General features: G+C 44.3%; 1 protein-coding gene across 1 annotated transcript in view; it reads left to right on the forward strand.

Moving 5' to 3' along the window:
• The window catches only part of Map3k20 (mitogen-activated protein kinase kinase kinase 20), a 163,708-nt gene that overhangs the window by 131,832 nt on the left and 18,680 nt on the right, over positions 1 to 13,196 (forward strand). Inside the window, exons 15-16 of the mRNA XM_036185844.1 lie at positions 2,256 to 2,318; positions 3,703 to 3,795. Of these exons, the coding sequence (XP_036041737.1) occupies positions 2,256 to 2,318; positions 3,703 to 3,795 (156 nt within the window). The remainder of the gene's footprint in view (positions 1 to 2,255; positions 2,319 to 3,702; positions 3,796 to 13,196) is intronic.

The following is a 13,196-nucleotide window of genomic DNA, read 5'->3' on the forward strand; positions in this document are numbered from 1 at the left end:
AAAGCTGCAACATTCCAGGCATGGTGCTGTGCATGTGTAACCTAGTGCTGGGAAGCAAAGACAGGGAGGTGCCTGAGGCCCCAAAGCCAACCAGCCTACTGGCTGAGCCCCCAGGCAGGGAGACACCCTGCCTCAAGAAAACAAATGTCCATGAGAGGAAGAGATGAAGAAAGAGGGGTGGGAACTTCTAACTGGTGCTGTGTGTACTCGTGGGGCCATTGGCATGAGTGGGCTTCGACCTGAACCTTTGGATGAGAGCCATGGACATTCCACATCAGAGGTGCTCTCCTGGTCCCTGCTGAAAGTGTCTGCTGCCCACCTGCACACACTGCTGGTGGGAAGCTGTCCTCTTTCCCTGTTCTGTCACTGAAGAAGGCACAGTCATTGTGTATTCTGAGTCTCTCAACCTAAGAGGAGGCGATAAAACTACAATCTGGCGCAGGACAGCCACCATCGTTTCTCTGTCTGGGGTCCCTCCCTCAGAGCCTGTCATCTGCCTTCTCCCATGAGCCTCCTGGGAAGGAGCCAACATCTGGAACAGAACTAGGTGTCCCATAAGTGTTCCTTACATTGTTGGTGGTTTCATTTCACTTTTTTAAAAAAAAATACATCTAGTTTTCCTAGTTTGGGATTCTTAGTCTGTACATGACAAGTTCCCAGAAAAGCTGAGTAATAGCTGATTAATACACCAAGCCGCATCATCTAGAGCAGCGGTCCTCACCCTTCCTGATGTTTCGGCCCTTTAATACAGCTCCTCATGATGTGGTGACCCCAACCATAAAATTATTTTCATTGCTACTTCATAACTATAATTTTGCTACTGTTATAAATTGTAATGTAAATATCTGATATGCAGGATATCCAATATGTGATCCCTGCAAAAGGGTCATTTGACACCCTCCCCCTCCCCCCCTTCCTCCTCCCCCACTGCCATAAAAGGGGTCTTAACCCACAGGTTGAGAACCACTGATCTAAACTGTCTTCTCTATGATTCTTAGTATTCCTTGCTGGTTCAGGCAGAGGCTGCAGCCTTCCTAATGGCTTTGATGGTCCACTCCTGTGCCCAGTTACGTTCCCAATTCCTCCAGGACAGTCATATGCTAAACACTGGAGCATTAACTTGCCCTACCCAGCTCAGGTTTGAAGGACAGCTCTATGTATTGCTTACTCTGAGGTTTAACATCGCTGTCTGGCTTATTGAGTGTTTCATTTCCAACATCATTTCAATTTGGCTTTTCCTCATTCGTTTTTTAATTGAATTATATTTTATATCTATATTGGCTCCCTATTTCATTCATTTCTTGGATTTTGCCTTGAGTTGTCTGAACATAGTTTTAATCATTCTCTTGAATTATTTGGGAGTTCTTTGAGGCCACTCCCTCTGGGGTCCTGTTAGGGTCTTCATTGCTGTGAAGAGACACCATGGCTACGGCAACTCTCATAAAGAAAGCATTTCATTGGGGTGTCAGCTTACAGTTTCAGAGGTTCAGCCCATTGTCATCATGACGGGGAACATGACTGAATGCAGGCAGATGTGGTTCTGGAGCTGAGAGTGTTACTTCTTACAGGCAACAGGAAGTCCACTGAACTGTCACACCGAGGGAAGCTTGAGAAAAAGAGACCTCAAAGCCCACCCCCACAGTGACACACTTCCTTCAACAAAGTCACACCTCCTGATCGTGACACTCCCTTTGGGGACCATTTTCTTTCAAACCACCACAGGTCCTTATTTTGTGATCAGTAATTTTTGGAGAAGACACATTGTCCTGGATTTTCGTTTTCTTTCTTTCCTTCCTTCCTTTTTTTTTTTGCACAGATTTGCGCATTTGGCATCTGTTGGTTAAGTAGGAGTATAGGCTTAGGTCTGGTGGGCTGGAGATTGCCTACAGGCTGGCACCAGGAGAAGTGTGGGCAGGGACTTCAGGACCAAGGAATCCCTCATAGTTGCAACCAGAAGCTAAGTTGACTGGAAGTGTGGCCCAAGCAGTAGGGTCCTAGCAGGCCTTTCCTGTGGGGACAGGAGTTGGATGGGCCACGGTTTACCATCTCTAAAGTAGTTTCCTGCCCTTTCAATGATGGCAAACTACCACCTTTACTTTGACAATCAGACATAGGCTCAACTAGTGATAGATGTTAACATCCCCAAGACAGTCTATAAACCACACAAAGAGTCTTTTTTTTTGAATGCTCAGTAATTGTAATCCCCTTTGGTATCTTCAAATCATTAATAAAGTTACGTGACTTTGTCCTTACAGTCAGCTATTGAGAAGCTAGCCCACGATTACCTGAACCTGTTTCACTTCCCACCACTAATTAAGGTAAGTGAGGTTTCCTCACTGAAAGCTGGCTGCTTTTATTGGCCTAGGCACCTGCCACATCCACACCCGAGTTTGCTGAGTCTGGAGCTGCTGTTTGAAGTGAAATTTAATTACATCTGTCCAACAAAAGACTCTTTAAGGACTGTGATCTGTACAGATTACATGTTTGTTCTGCACACTTTGAAATATTAACAACACATTCATGATAAGAACAGTACCCATCACTAATGTTGTAGGGGAAGGCCTCTGGTCTCATGCCTGGTTCTAGAGGCCTTTCTCTACCCTTTAAGTTGCTAAAGGAAGCCACACACCAGAGCTCTGGGTCGCCACTTACCCTGGGGTGGAGGAGTGGAGGGGTGGAGGGGTGGAGGGGTGTTATTTAAATAGAACATTAAACACCAGTCCCCTCCTTATCCATGGGAATGCATCCCAGCAGCCCCTGCAGATGCCTGGAACTGAGATTAGCGCCCATCCCTATGTATACTGCTTTTTCCTGTGCAAACAGGCCAGTGATAGAGTTTAATATATAAACTGGGCCCAGTGAGATATTAACAATAACCAGTAATAAAATAAGTATAACAGTTTACTTATTTTAAAAGTTATTTTAAAAACTTGCGAGTTGTTTATTTCTATAACTTTTATTTAACATTTTGGACCAGAGTTGACTACAAGTAACTGAAAAGATGGGGAAGAAAACTCTGAATCAAGAGGGACTGCTGTACGTAACATACTGTTGCAAATATAGCCTAAGGGTACCTGGCAGGCTTCATTATAAAATTAGCAAATACTTGTAGGTAATACCCAGAGCTGTACTAGTCCACCAACAGCCATGGCTTTCCATCTCTCAGCCTTTGGTCTCTCAGCCTACATACACTGGAGAAGCTGCAGATTTCTTCTCTGGAAAGAGTGTATAAATACCTTGAGCATTTTGAACCTCTCCTTCTGCATCCAGTGTAAAATGTGCTTCTAGAATGAAATGCACAATGCCAGATGCATCCAGAAAACTATGCCAGTGACACTGAACAGAACAGCATAAGAGAAATCATTGAATCAATCAATCTCAAAGCTCTGTCATTTCTCTTGTTTTCAGCCATTAGTTACAACTTGTATCATAATCTAGTAATAAAAGTTCAATCAGAGATTAGAATGGAAAAACCTGTTAGCACCAGGAGCTAGCAGAACTGCAGAAGTACAGGCAAGGGTTTCAGGACTAGGGACCCCTTAACAGTCAGAACCAGGAGCGGTACTAGCCAGCAAGTGTGGGTCGAGCAGCAGGGCCCTGGGGGTCTCTTCCCTGTGGCAGGGGTAAAGAGAAATACCTGCTCTCCATGAGAAATCAAGGTGAGAACCTCATCTCTGATAAATATCTGCTTTTCTATTTTAGGATTCAGGAGGGGAGCCTGAAGAAAACGAGGAAAAGATTGTGAACCTTGAACTTGTTTTTGGTTTTCACTTGAAGCCAGGAACTGGCCCGCAGGTAACGGTTCAAATGTTTTGGGTAGTTTCAATCTGTAACTCAGCGGTTTTATACACCAGCCCTAACCACCTGGTAACAGGATTCGGAATAAAAGTGTGGACTGAAGACTTCGTAGAAGAGAACCTAGCTGACAGGTTGCCAATGTCCTCTGGAATCCGATCTAAGAAATGTGTAATTTCTGTCAGTAAAGAATACTGGGGGAGACCACCCAAACGCTCAAGGGCACACAGAGCAAAACACAGAAAAACACAGGCAGCATGAGTTTTGGTGATTGCTCACTCTGCTCTCTGGCTCCTGGCTCTTGAGGAAAGGAAGAATGAAACCACACAGAGAAGGGAATGGAGACAAAGTGAAGATCCGGAATTTCAGCTCCAGTAGGACAGCAGGGCATTTGACCTGCATATTCATTCCATGAGGCAGCCTGTGGGCTTGTGTTACTTCAGATTACTGTAAACAGCTAATAGGTTCTATTAATTATTATGCGTCATGCAAAGAGTATTTGTTTGAATTACCTTTTCTCATTGCTGCGAGGGAATCTTGATAGAAGCCACGTAAGGAAGAAGGCTTATCTGGGTTTGCGGTTTAAGAAGGGATATAGTCCATCACGTCGGGGAAGATATGACCGAGTGACACGGCTAGCCACATTATATCCACACTCAGGAATCAGAGAAACTAATGCTTGCACTTGTCATTCCTTCTGGGAGCCCTGCCTGTGGGATGTCGTGCCCCCACACTGAGGGTGGGTTTTCCCTCCTCTGTTAAATCTCTCTGGAAATGCCTTCATAGACATACCCAGAGACCCAGAGGATGCCTCCTAGATGATTTCTAAATCCAGTCAAGCTGACAAGGAAGATGAGTCATCAGAGTGCTAGCATATAAATGTGGCTCTTCCCTAATTTGCAGATGTGGACACCGAGACTCTGAGGGGTTAAATACCTTGCCTTCCTAGGGTTACATAGCCAGAAAGTAGCTGAATTAAGAATTTGTTTGATTTAGGGTTGGGTTTTGTTTGTTTATGGTGTGTGTGTGTGTATGTGTGTGTGTCTCTGTGTGTCTGTGTGTGTGTCTGTGTGTGTCTGTGTGTGTGTGTGTGTGTGTGTGTGCACATGCATGTGAATGCGGGGACCCTTAGAGTCTAGAAGAGGGTGTTCCCTGGAGCTGAAGTTACAGAAGTTTGTGAACCACCTGGTATGGCTGCTGGGAATCGAATTCAGGTCCTCTGGAAAAAGAGCAAATGCTCAAAACTGCTGGGCCATCTTGCTAACCCCGGCCTGTTTTTAACTACCATATAACTTGTACTTTTGCTTTGAGGAGTCAAGGGACTTACATTAACTTCTCCCACTGTAGCTTGTGGCTGGTGAAGGGCTGCACAGGCCTGGCTGGTCTCCAGGCCATTGCTTAAAAACCTTGCATTTTTCAAGCCAGTCCCAGGACCTTGACCTGGGGAATTGGGGATGACTGTAGGTTATGAGGGTCGGGTTTCACCTGGAACTTCTAAAGCTACTCTTTCTGGACACCTGCCAGGGACTGTTCTGCCTACATCACTGGAACATATTGATGCGCTAAAGCTTGGGGAAAGGGACTCTGTGTGTCCTCTCCTCTGCCATACATGTAAATAAGGGAGGGCTGTTCTTCTGCAAATTCCTGTCCGTTTGCTCTTGTTAGAAGCAGAAAGAATGAGGGTAGAATCAAGTGCCTCCCTCTCTGGCAGCACTGAAGGACCTTCCAACCGTGCTGCACACTCGGGTCTGTCCAGTGGCAAACAAGGTGTATGTTACTATCCACCTTCCTTAATATCCTCAAATCCATGATGAGCTGTAAGCTTTCTTTACTGTAACCCTTTTTATGATTTGTAGGGAGAGACATTGTCAAACAAGAAAATGTTTTCAGTTAGTAAAAATATGTACTTATTAATGTGGAAATCTGAAAAATATTTTTTAGTAAAACTCAGAAGCTATAAAGAGATTTGAGAATAAATACAGTGACCTTTTTTTTTTTTACCATAATAATATGGACCTTTTAAGTTCTGGGCTAAGTACAACTTTCTATAATCTGCTGTCCTTGGTCACCTACCCAGAATCATCATTCTACCCATTCCTTCAGCTAACAGTTACTGAGGATAACTGTATGCCTGGATTTATGCTAAATGCTCAGAATACAAAGTCAGAAAGCACAGTCTTAGCTAACAAGGAACCCATAGCATCTTGAGGAAACAGACCAGATCAGTGAGTGGCTGTGGTACAGAACGATGAAACTTTCCAATACCACATACATCAGGCTATGCACACACGCTGGATACGTATCTGCTTGTGGATGAGAAAGAAGTGAGAGGTGGTCTTAAAGTCTCCTTGGTAAAATGATGCTAAAATCCGAAGTTTAGAACCCCTGGGATTTGTTTGGTAGGAAGAGGGTGTGGAAGGCAGAGGGACCAGTATACATGAAGCGAGGCAAACACAGGAAGCTCCCCTTGGGCTCGTTTCCATGGACCTGACTCAAGTCTTTTCCTCTTGGGAAGACTCACAAAGAGCAGGGAAGTGGTGTGGTTAGAGTTAAGGCCAGAGAGGGGCTGCTGAACACAAAGGACCCATTTATTGTGCCAAGCTAAGGAACCAAAGGGTTTCAAACAGAGCAGGTAAGAGCCAGTTTGTGTTTTTAAAACATTGCTCAGTAGTGGGGGAGGGTGAATCCAGGAAGGGCCAGGCCAGTGTGGGGAAGAACTGTGAGTCAAGAGGAGAAGCAAGTTAAAAGTGATGAGCACACCCTTAATCCCAGCACTCGGGAGGCAGAGGCTATCTGTGAGTTCTAGGGCAGTTTGATCTACAAAGCAAGTTCCAAGATAGCCAGGGCTGTTACACAGATAAACTCTGGGTTTTTTTTTTTTGGGGGGGGGGGGACCCAAAACAAAAATCAAGTGATGAGGACCAAGTGGGACACACTGAGAAGAACTGGTGAGACTTAACCCTCACAGGAGATGGGATGAAAAGGAAGAAAGAGAGGAGCCAGGTCTGGGACAAAGGTTTCTAACCGAGCAGCTGGACGGATGGTGTTATGGAGTGACAGATCAAAAGGAAGCCCTATTGTGTGGGTGCCATGCCAGGATGCTAAAAGCAGAAGGAAGCAACTGGCATGGGGTCAATCAGGAAATGCTTTGGAGAAGGCCCCCATTTTGAACTGGAGCTTGAAGAGGTTGATTGGACCACCACAAAATAGTTACCTGGATATGATGAATAAAACCCATCTAGAGACTTTCTGAAAATCTTAAATATTTTATGAATGCCATCTCATCAGTCCCCTGGCATTTTCGTCAGATGCACAAGACACAGTATTATCATCATTGATTAAGGAACAGATAACACGAAAAGTATGTGACTAGCCTGGGATGGGGTGGTAACATATAGGGCCAAAAATGATGGCCTAGTTTTTGTTTTTATTGTATATGTGCTAAGTCATTTAGCCATCTCTAAACTCAAATAAAACAGTCACAGAATAGATTACTGTCTAGTTCTACAGTACTCCATTACGGCACGCTACACCCTAAATAACAAAACACTTCTTCATAAGCATGCTTTGAATGAAAATTATAGTTCATATGAGAAGTTTTATAAAAGTCTTATTACCTTGACCCATTAAAGGTAGAGTAGAGCCCATTTAAAAAAAAAAAAAAAAAAAAAAAGACTTCCTCAAAATCACAGTTAACCGGGTTCACATAAACCCACCTTTGCAACCACTCCAAGACTAGGAAAAAAAAAAAAAAAAAAAAAAAACTCCCAAGAAACCTTGGGATTCTGACCTTCTGACCTCCTCCCCAGACCCTTTGCTTCTTGTCACTTTTTCTTCCACAGGTAAAATGAGAAGGATGCTCTAACAGGAGCCACTGGAAATAATGTGTGAAAGGGATTCCTGTAGCTGGAGTTTTCTCCAGTCCTGCCTGGCCCACAGTCAGGACAAATCTCTCTCACCCACCAGTTCTGCAGCTGCTCAGACCCAACCAAGTAAACACACAGAGACTTATATTACTTATAAACTGTATGGCTGTGGCGGGCTTCCTGTTAATTGTTCTTCTATCTTAAATCAACCCATTTCTATTAATCTATAAGTTGTCACGTGGCTTGTGGCTTACTGGTTATCTTTACATGTTGCTTGTCATGGGGGCGGCTAGCAGCGTCTCTCTGCCTCTGCCTTCCACTTCCCAGAATTCTCCTCTCTCCTTGGGCCACCTATACTTCCTGCCTGGCTACTGGCCAATCAGGGTTTTATTTATTAACCAATCAGAGCAACACATTTAACATACAGAACGTCCCACAGCAGATTCCTTTCATGAAAATAAAGACGGCCTTTTCTCCTTGCCTTTGAGAAGGAGTATTGAGTAACTCTACCCAGAAGTGGTTTAGTCACCTTTACATTGCTATAACCAAATGCCCGGCAGAAACGACTTAAGAGAAGACAGCTGCATTTTGGACCATGGTTTCAGAGGATTTCAGACCTCTGAGGCAGAGAGGGCATATGCAGCAATTCAGTTCTTAGCAGGGAGCTTGTGGTAGAGGATGCTGACATCATGGTAGACCAGGAAGCAGAGAGCATGATGGGAACAAGAGGCCAAATAGAGCCTTCAAAGGCCCACCCCTAGTGACCTTCTTCCACCAATTAGACCCCACCTCCTAGACATTCCACAGCTTTCCAGAAGAGAACCACTGGGGCTAGAGCAATGGCTCAGAGGTTAAGAGCACTGGCTGCTCTTCCAGAGGTCCTGAGTTCAATTCCCAGCAACCACATGGTGGCTCACAACCATCTGTAATGGAGCCTGATGCCCTCTTCTGGCATAAAGGCATACATGCAGATAGAGCACTCATACAATAGATAAATAGATAGACAGACAGACAGACAGACAGACAGATAGATAGATCTTTTGAGAGAGAGAGAGAGAGAGAGAGAGAGAGAGAGAGAGAGAGAACCACCAACTAAGGAAAAAGTGTCCCAAACATGAGCCTGCTGAGGTTATTTCAAGTGTTATGCCATCTCAATAGCTTGAGGCCTACCAAGAAGAAAAATTAAAATGTGATTTTTATGTACAAATAGCTGCAGAGGGAAAACCCTTGCGTTGGAAGAGGTCAACTTGTATCCTAAGAATTTGGATGAAATTACTTTTGTTAGCTGCTGTTTCCCACCACATGGTTTATGGTATGAGGCTGAGTCAAAGAACCTTAGGAACCCATCCATGTCTGAATGTGTACGCCTTCCCAGGAGCCAAGATGGCTGCCTGACACCCGGCCCATGATCTTTGTATTTATTACTGCCCCTTCTGGAGATCCAGGATCTTCCAGGCTTCAGCACCGTGCACAACCCAGGCTTCCTCCCACAAGCAAAATGTCCTTTTTCATTTCCTGTCCTAAAACAACCTGACAGGGAGGGAGCAAGCAAACCTGTGCCAGTGGTGATACTCAGACGAGAATGGCCTTACTCTATTTCAGTGCTTCTCAACCTTCCTGATGCTGCAGTCTTTTAATACAGCTCCTCATGTTGTGCTGACCCCAACCAGAAAAATTACTGTGTTGCTACTTCATAACTGTAACTTTGCTACTGTTATGAATTGTAATGTAAATATCTGGTGTGTGATCCTTGTGGAGGTCTCGACCCATTGGTTGAGAACTGCCGCACTATGTGACCCTTCCTAAAGAGCACAGTTAATTATTTATTTAAATAATACACACACACACATACACACACACACACACACACACACACACATACACATCTATAGAAATTATGACAGTCAAACTGCTTGAAATCGGGTCTTCCTGAGCCTGAGTGTCTCCCATGTGAGAAGCAGGAAATAACTCTAATTCCTCTGATACCTATTACCACATCATACTTCCAACAGACACTTTGCAGACATATTTAATGCCATCTTTTCAACTCAGCATGATAGGGAACAGCAGCCTGTATTAGCCTTTCCAGGAGGAAACCATGGAGAGAGCTGAAGTGCCTTGTCCAGAGCCTCCACCTAATAAGGGGCAGCTCCAGCCACGGCCTCCTTCTGGAAAGTGCCATCATCCCCTCCGAGAACATGCATGGGTGATCAGTTGGATTTTAATCAGTTAATATTTATACTCTGGCAAGTTCTGTTTTGTGGGGAAAATTCCTTGTGTTTTGTGCTGTAAAGCCTTTGGCTTGGTACAAAGGAAAGGGGCTTCTAGAAACTCAGGCAGCTCCGAGCACTCCCCAGGGCAGCAACCACCCTTTTTATTAAAATATTCAGCTGCATAGAGTTTATTATTATGTCTCTGATCAGCTCACCAGTCAGGAGTATTGATGCTCAATTTGCCAAGGGATAAACTATCAAATCACCCAGTACTTTTCTCACCAAGCTCTTCTGGGACTTTGTGTCATGAAAATGCAAAAGCGTAGTGAAGCAGGAGCAGCAGGACGTCATTGCTTGTGAGTGCCAAACTGTCACACTCCATCCCGGAGTCCTTATCTGTCCCTGTCCCCAGTAAGACAGAGGAAACATGACAGGGCTGTGTTCCGGCAGGCCTGCACTCATCCCTTGCCCTAGCAGAAACATCACCTCCTGTCTCCCAGCATTTCCCAACAGGGAACTGGGTCCAGGTCAAGGAACCCTCACCACATGGCCATCACTTCGGATTTACTTTGGAGGGGTTTTCTGAGGAGACAGAAGACCTCTCCTAGAGGCCCAGGAGGAGAAATTAAGGAGGATTTTGAGGCAGATTGGCAATGTTCTTCAGGAGGTTGGCTATCTCTGGAGGACTCTCCCTGACTTTCTTCCTCTTCCTCCCTAAGTCCTGTCCTGTGCGAACCTGGCTGCTTCTCAGCCACCACAGAAGCAGTGCCATATCCTACCCCTCCGGACCTTATCTATTGACCAAAAACCCGTCTACCTCTGCCTCTCACTTGTATTGTACTGAGGCCTTTATTAGAATACTTATAAAATGTTGCATTTAATGAACTGAATTGAATCACCAGACCCTTTCTCAGAATACTATAAATATCGGAAACTGTCAAATAGGGTTTTTTTGTTGTTTTTTTTTTTTTTTACTATTATGTAATTTTTGTAAGTGGATAGATAAAAATAGCTAAAATAACAGGGCCTCAAGAAAAGGATTCTGTAAGCATGCATAAAGCCAATGCCTCTGTCGATTCCAGAATAGCTGAGAGCAGAGCTTTTTTCTACTCTGACGGTTATTGGACGTATTATAAATTCAGTAGAAGGAAGTTCATTCCCCGTGATCAGCCATGGAGGAGGGGCGAGGCACACAGACGTGTCTTTGTACGTGTACCTAGGTATTGAAGCTTGCAGCAGTAGAATTCTAGATACAGGTTTTGGGGAGGAGGAAACTGGGAAGGATTAGCCAAGCCATACGAGGCTTGATTTGCAAAGGGAGTAAGTCCTAGAGAGCCATAGTGTGGCACAGTGTCGTAGTTAACATTACTGAATTGGAGCTTAAAATTTCACAGGAAAGGGGAAATCTTTTTTTTTTTTCTTTTTCTTTTTCTTTTGTTTTTTGAAGATAGAGTTTCACTGTGTAGCCCTGGCTGTCCTGGAACTCGCTCTGTAGACCAGGCTGGCCTCAAACTCTCAAAGATCCACCTGCCTCTGCCTCCCGAGTGCTGGGATTAAAGGCATGCGCCACCACCGACTGGCTAGGAAGGGGAATCTTTATGTGTTTGTATCACAAAATTAACAAGAAGAAAGAAAGCAAAAGCTGGAGGAAACTTGAGAGGTGATGGCCAGGGATCCACAGGCTGCAGTGGTGGTTTCCAGTTTGGTCCAGCTATTCACATTAAATATGTCCAGCTTTAACATGTCAATCAAACTGCCATAAAGCAGTCTTTTAAAAAGAGAAAGAAAAATGAGTTTTAATTGACGGCACAGAAGCAAATGCAGTTACAGTTTTATAAGTCACTGCTGATTTCTAATTACAGAGTATGGCAGTGTGCTCTGTCCAATGGGTTGGATAGCCGCCTATAGCGCTAGAGATGAACAGGGTACAGTGCTCAGCACGTGCCCGCTGATGACTTGACAGCCGCTTGTATATGCCAGGGATGCTAGGTGGCACTTTCCAGATTTGGGTGATGTAAATATGTCTACCATGACTGATTTCAGGTTACCAACCTGACATCACTGAACTTGGCTGGGAAGAGATGTGAGAGTCAGCTGAGGGGAGCTGCCTCTAGCACACTATGGGATCGTACTTACTCTTCCTCGGGATAATGAAACCTTCAAAAATAGCAGAGAGCGATGTAGCACATGGGAGCAAACATGGGCTTAAATAAATTACAGACATGTCCATGCTGTTTATCAGGATTTTGTTAGCTCGGAGACAGCTCTAGGCCTTTCAATGAAGCCATGGTCGCCTGTCTCCTGAATCAACACCGACTCACGTTATCTCACACTAACCATATTGTGTGAAGCAAAAGGCAGGATTTAGATTTGTGAGAAGTAAAAACAGACTCATGGAGACGGGGAGGGGGGGAGGATCTAAATTTGCACCTGTCTATTGAAACCCTCTGGGGCCGGCAGAGTTGGTGATTCCTAGATGGTAGGTAGAGTTGTGGGTATGGTCTTTGCTTTTAGAAGCCCCTGTGTACTGCTGGTCAGTTTTGTATTGAGACTTACAGGCCTTGAGAATAATGAACTAAAAAGAAAAACAAAAAACAAAAAGCAGACGGATGAGTTACAATAAAATTCAAGGCACTAGAATGCAAAGACACAAGACACTCTACCAAGCTTGGACATTGGAGTTTGGATGGAAAATGGCTCAAATGATGCTTATTCCCAGGTCGGGGCTTTTCCAGAAATCTCCCGTTTCCCACCACCCCTAGAATCATGGGCTAGGAGAACAACTTAGCAGGTAGCCGTCTTTATATTCTGAGGGTCCAGAGTAAAAGTGTAAAGGCAACAAATATCTCAGTGTTGAAAGACTCTGATGAACACTTGGTTAAATCAGGTCACTATATTCATTAAGAAACCCAGTCCAACACAGAACATTCCTAATTAAACATTGCAAGTCAATAGCAAAACTATTCTTTTTTTAACAAGACAACTACCTTCCAATTTTAAATACAGTTTTTTAAAGCCCTTTCTGAGCCTATTAACTAACATCCGAACCACCTTAGACACTTGAGCATAAGCGCCCTCTGAAAGCGGGTCTCACTGGATTTCTTCTGCTTTATATCCCTAAGGTCCCTTTTCATACACAACTCCAATAACAACCCCCCAAAAGGCGATCCAACACCCTTCTCTCCACTGGTGTCTACTTGGCACCGGTCTGCCCTGACCTTAGACACGAGCCATTGTTAAGGGTATAACACATTTACATATTTTGCAATAAAACATCAGTTATTTGCATTACTGTGTCAAGTTTTATTTGATTCTTTCACCT

This window comes from Onychomys torridus, chromosome 4, assembly GCF_903995425.1.
Source record: "Onychomys torridus chromosome 4, mOncTor1.1, whole genome shotgun sequence".
Classification (NCBI taxonomy): domain Eukaryota; kingdom Metazoa; phylum Chordata; class Mammalia; order Rodentia; family Cricetidae; genus Onychomys; species Onychomys torridus.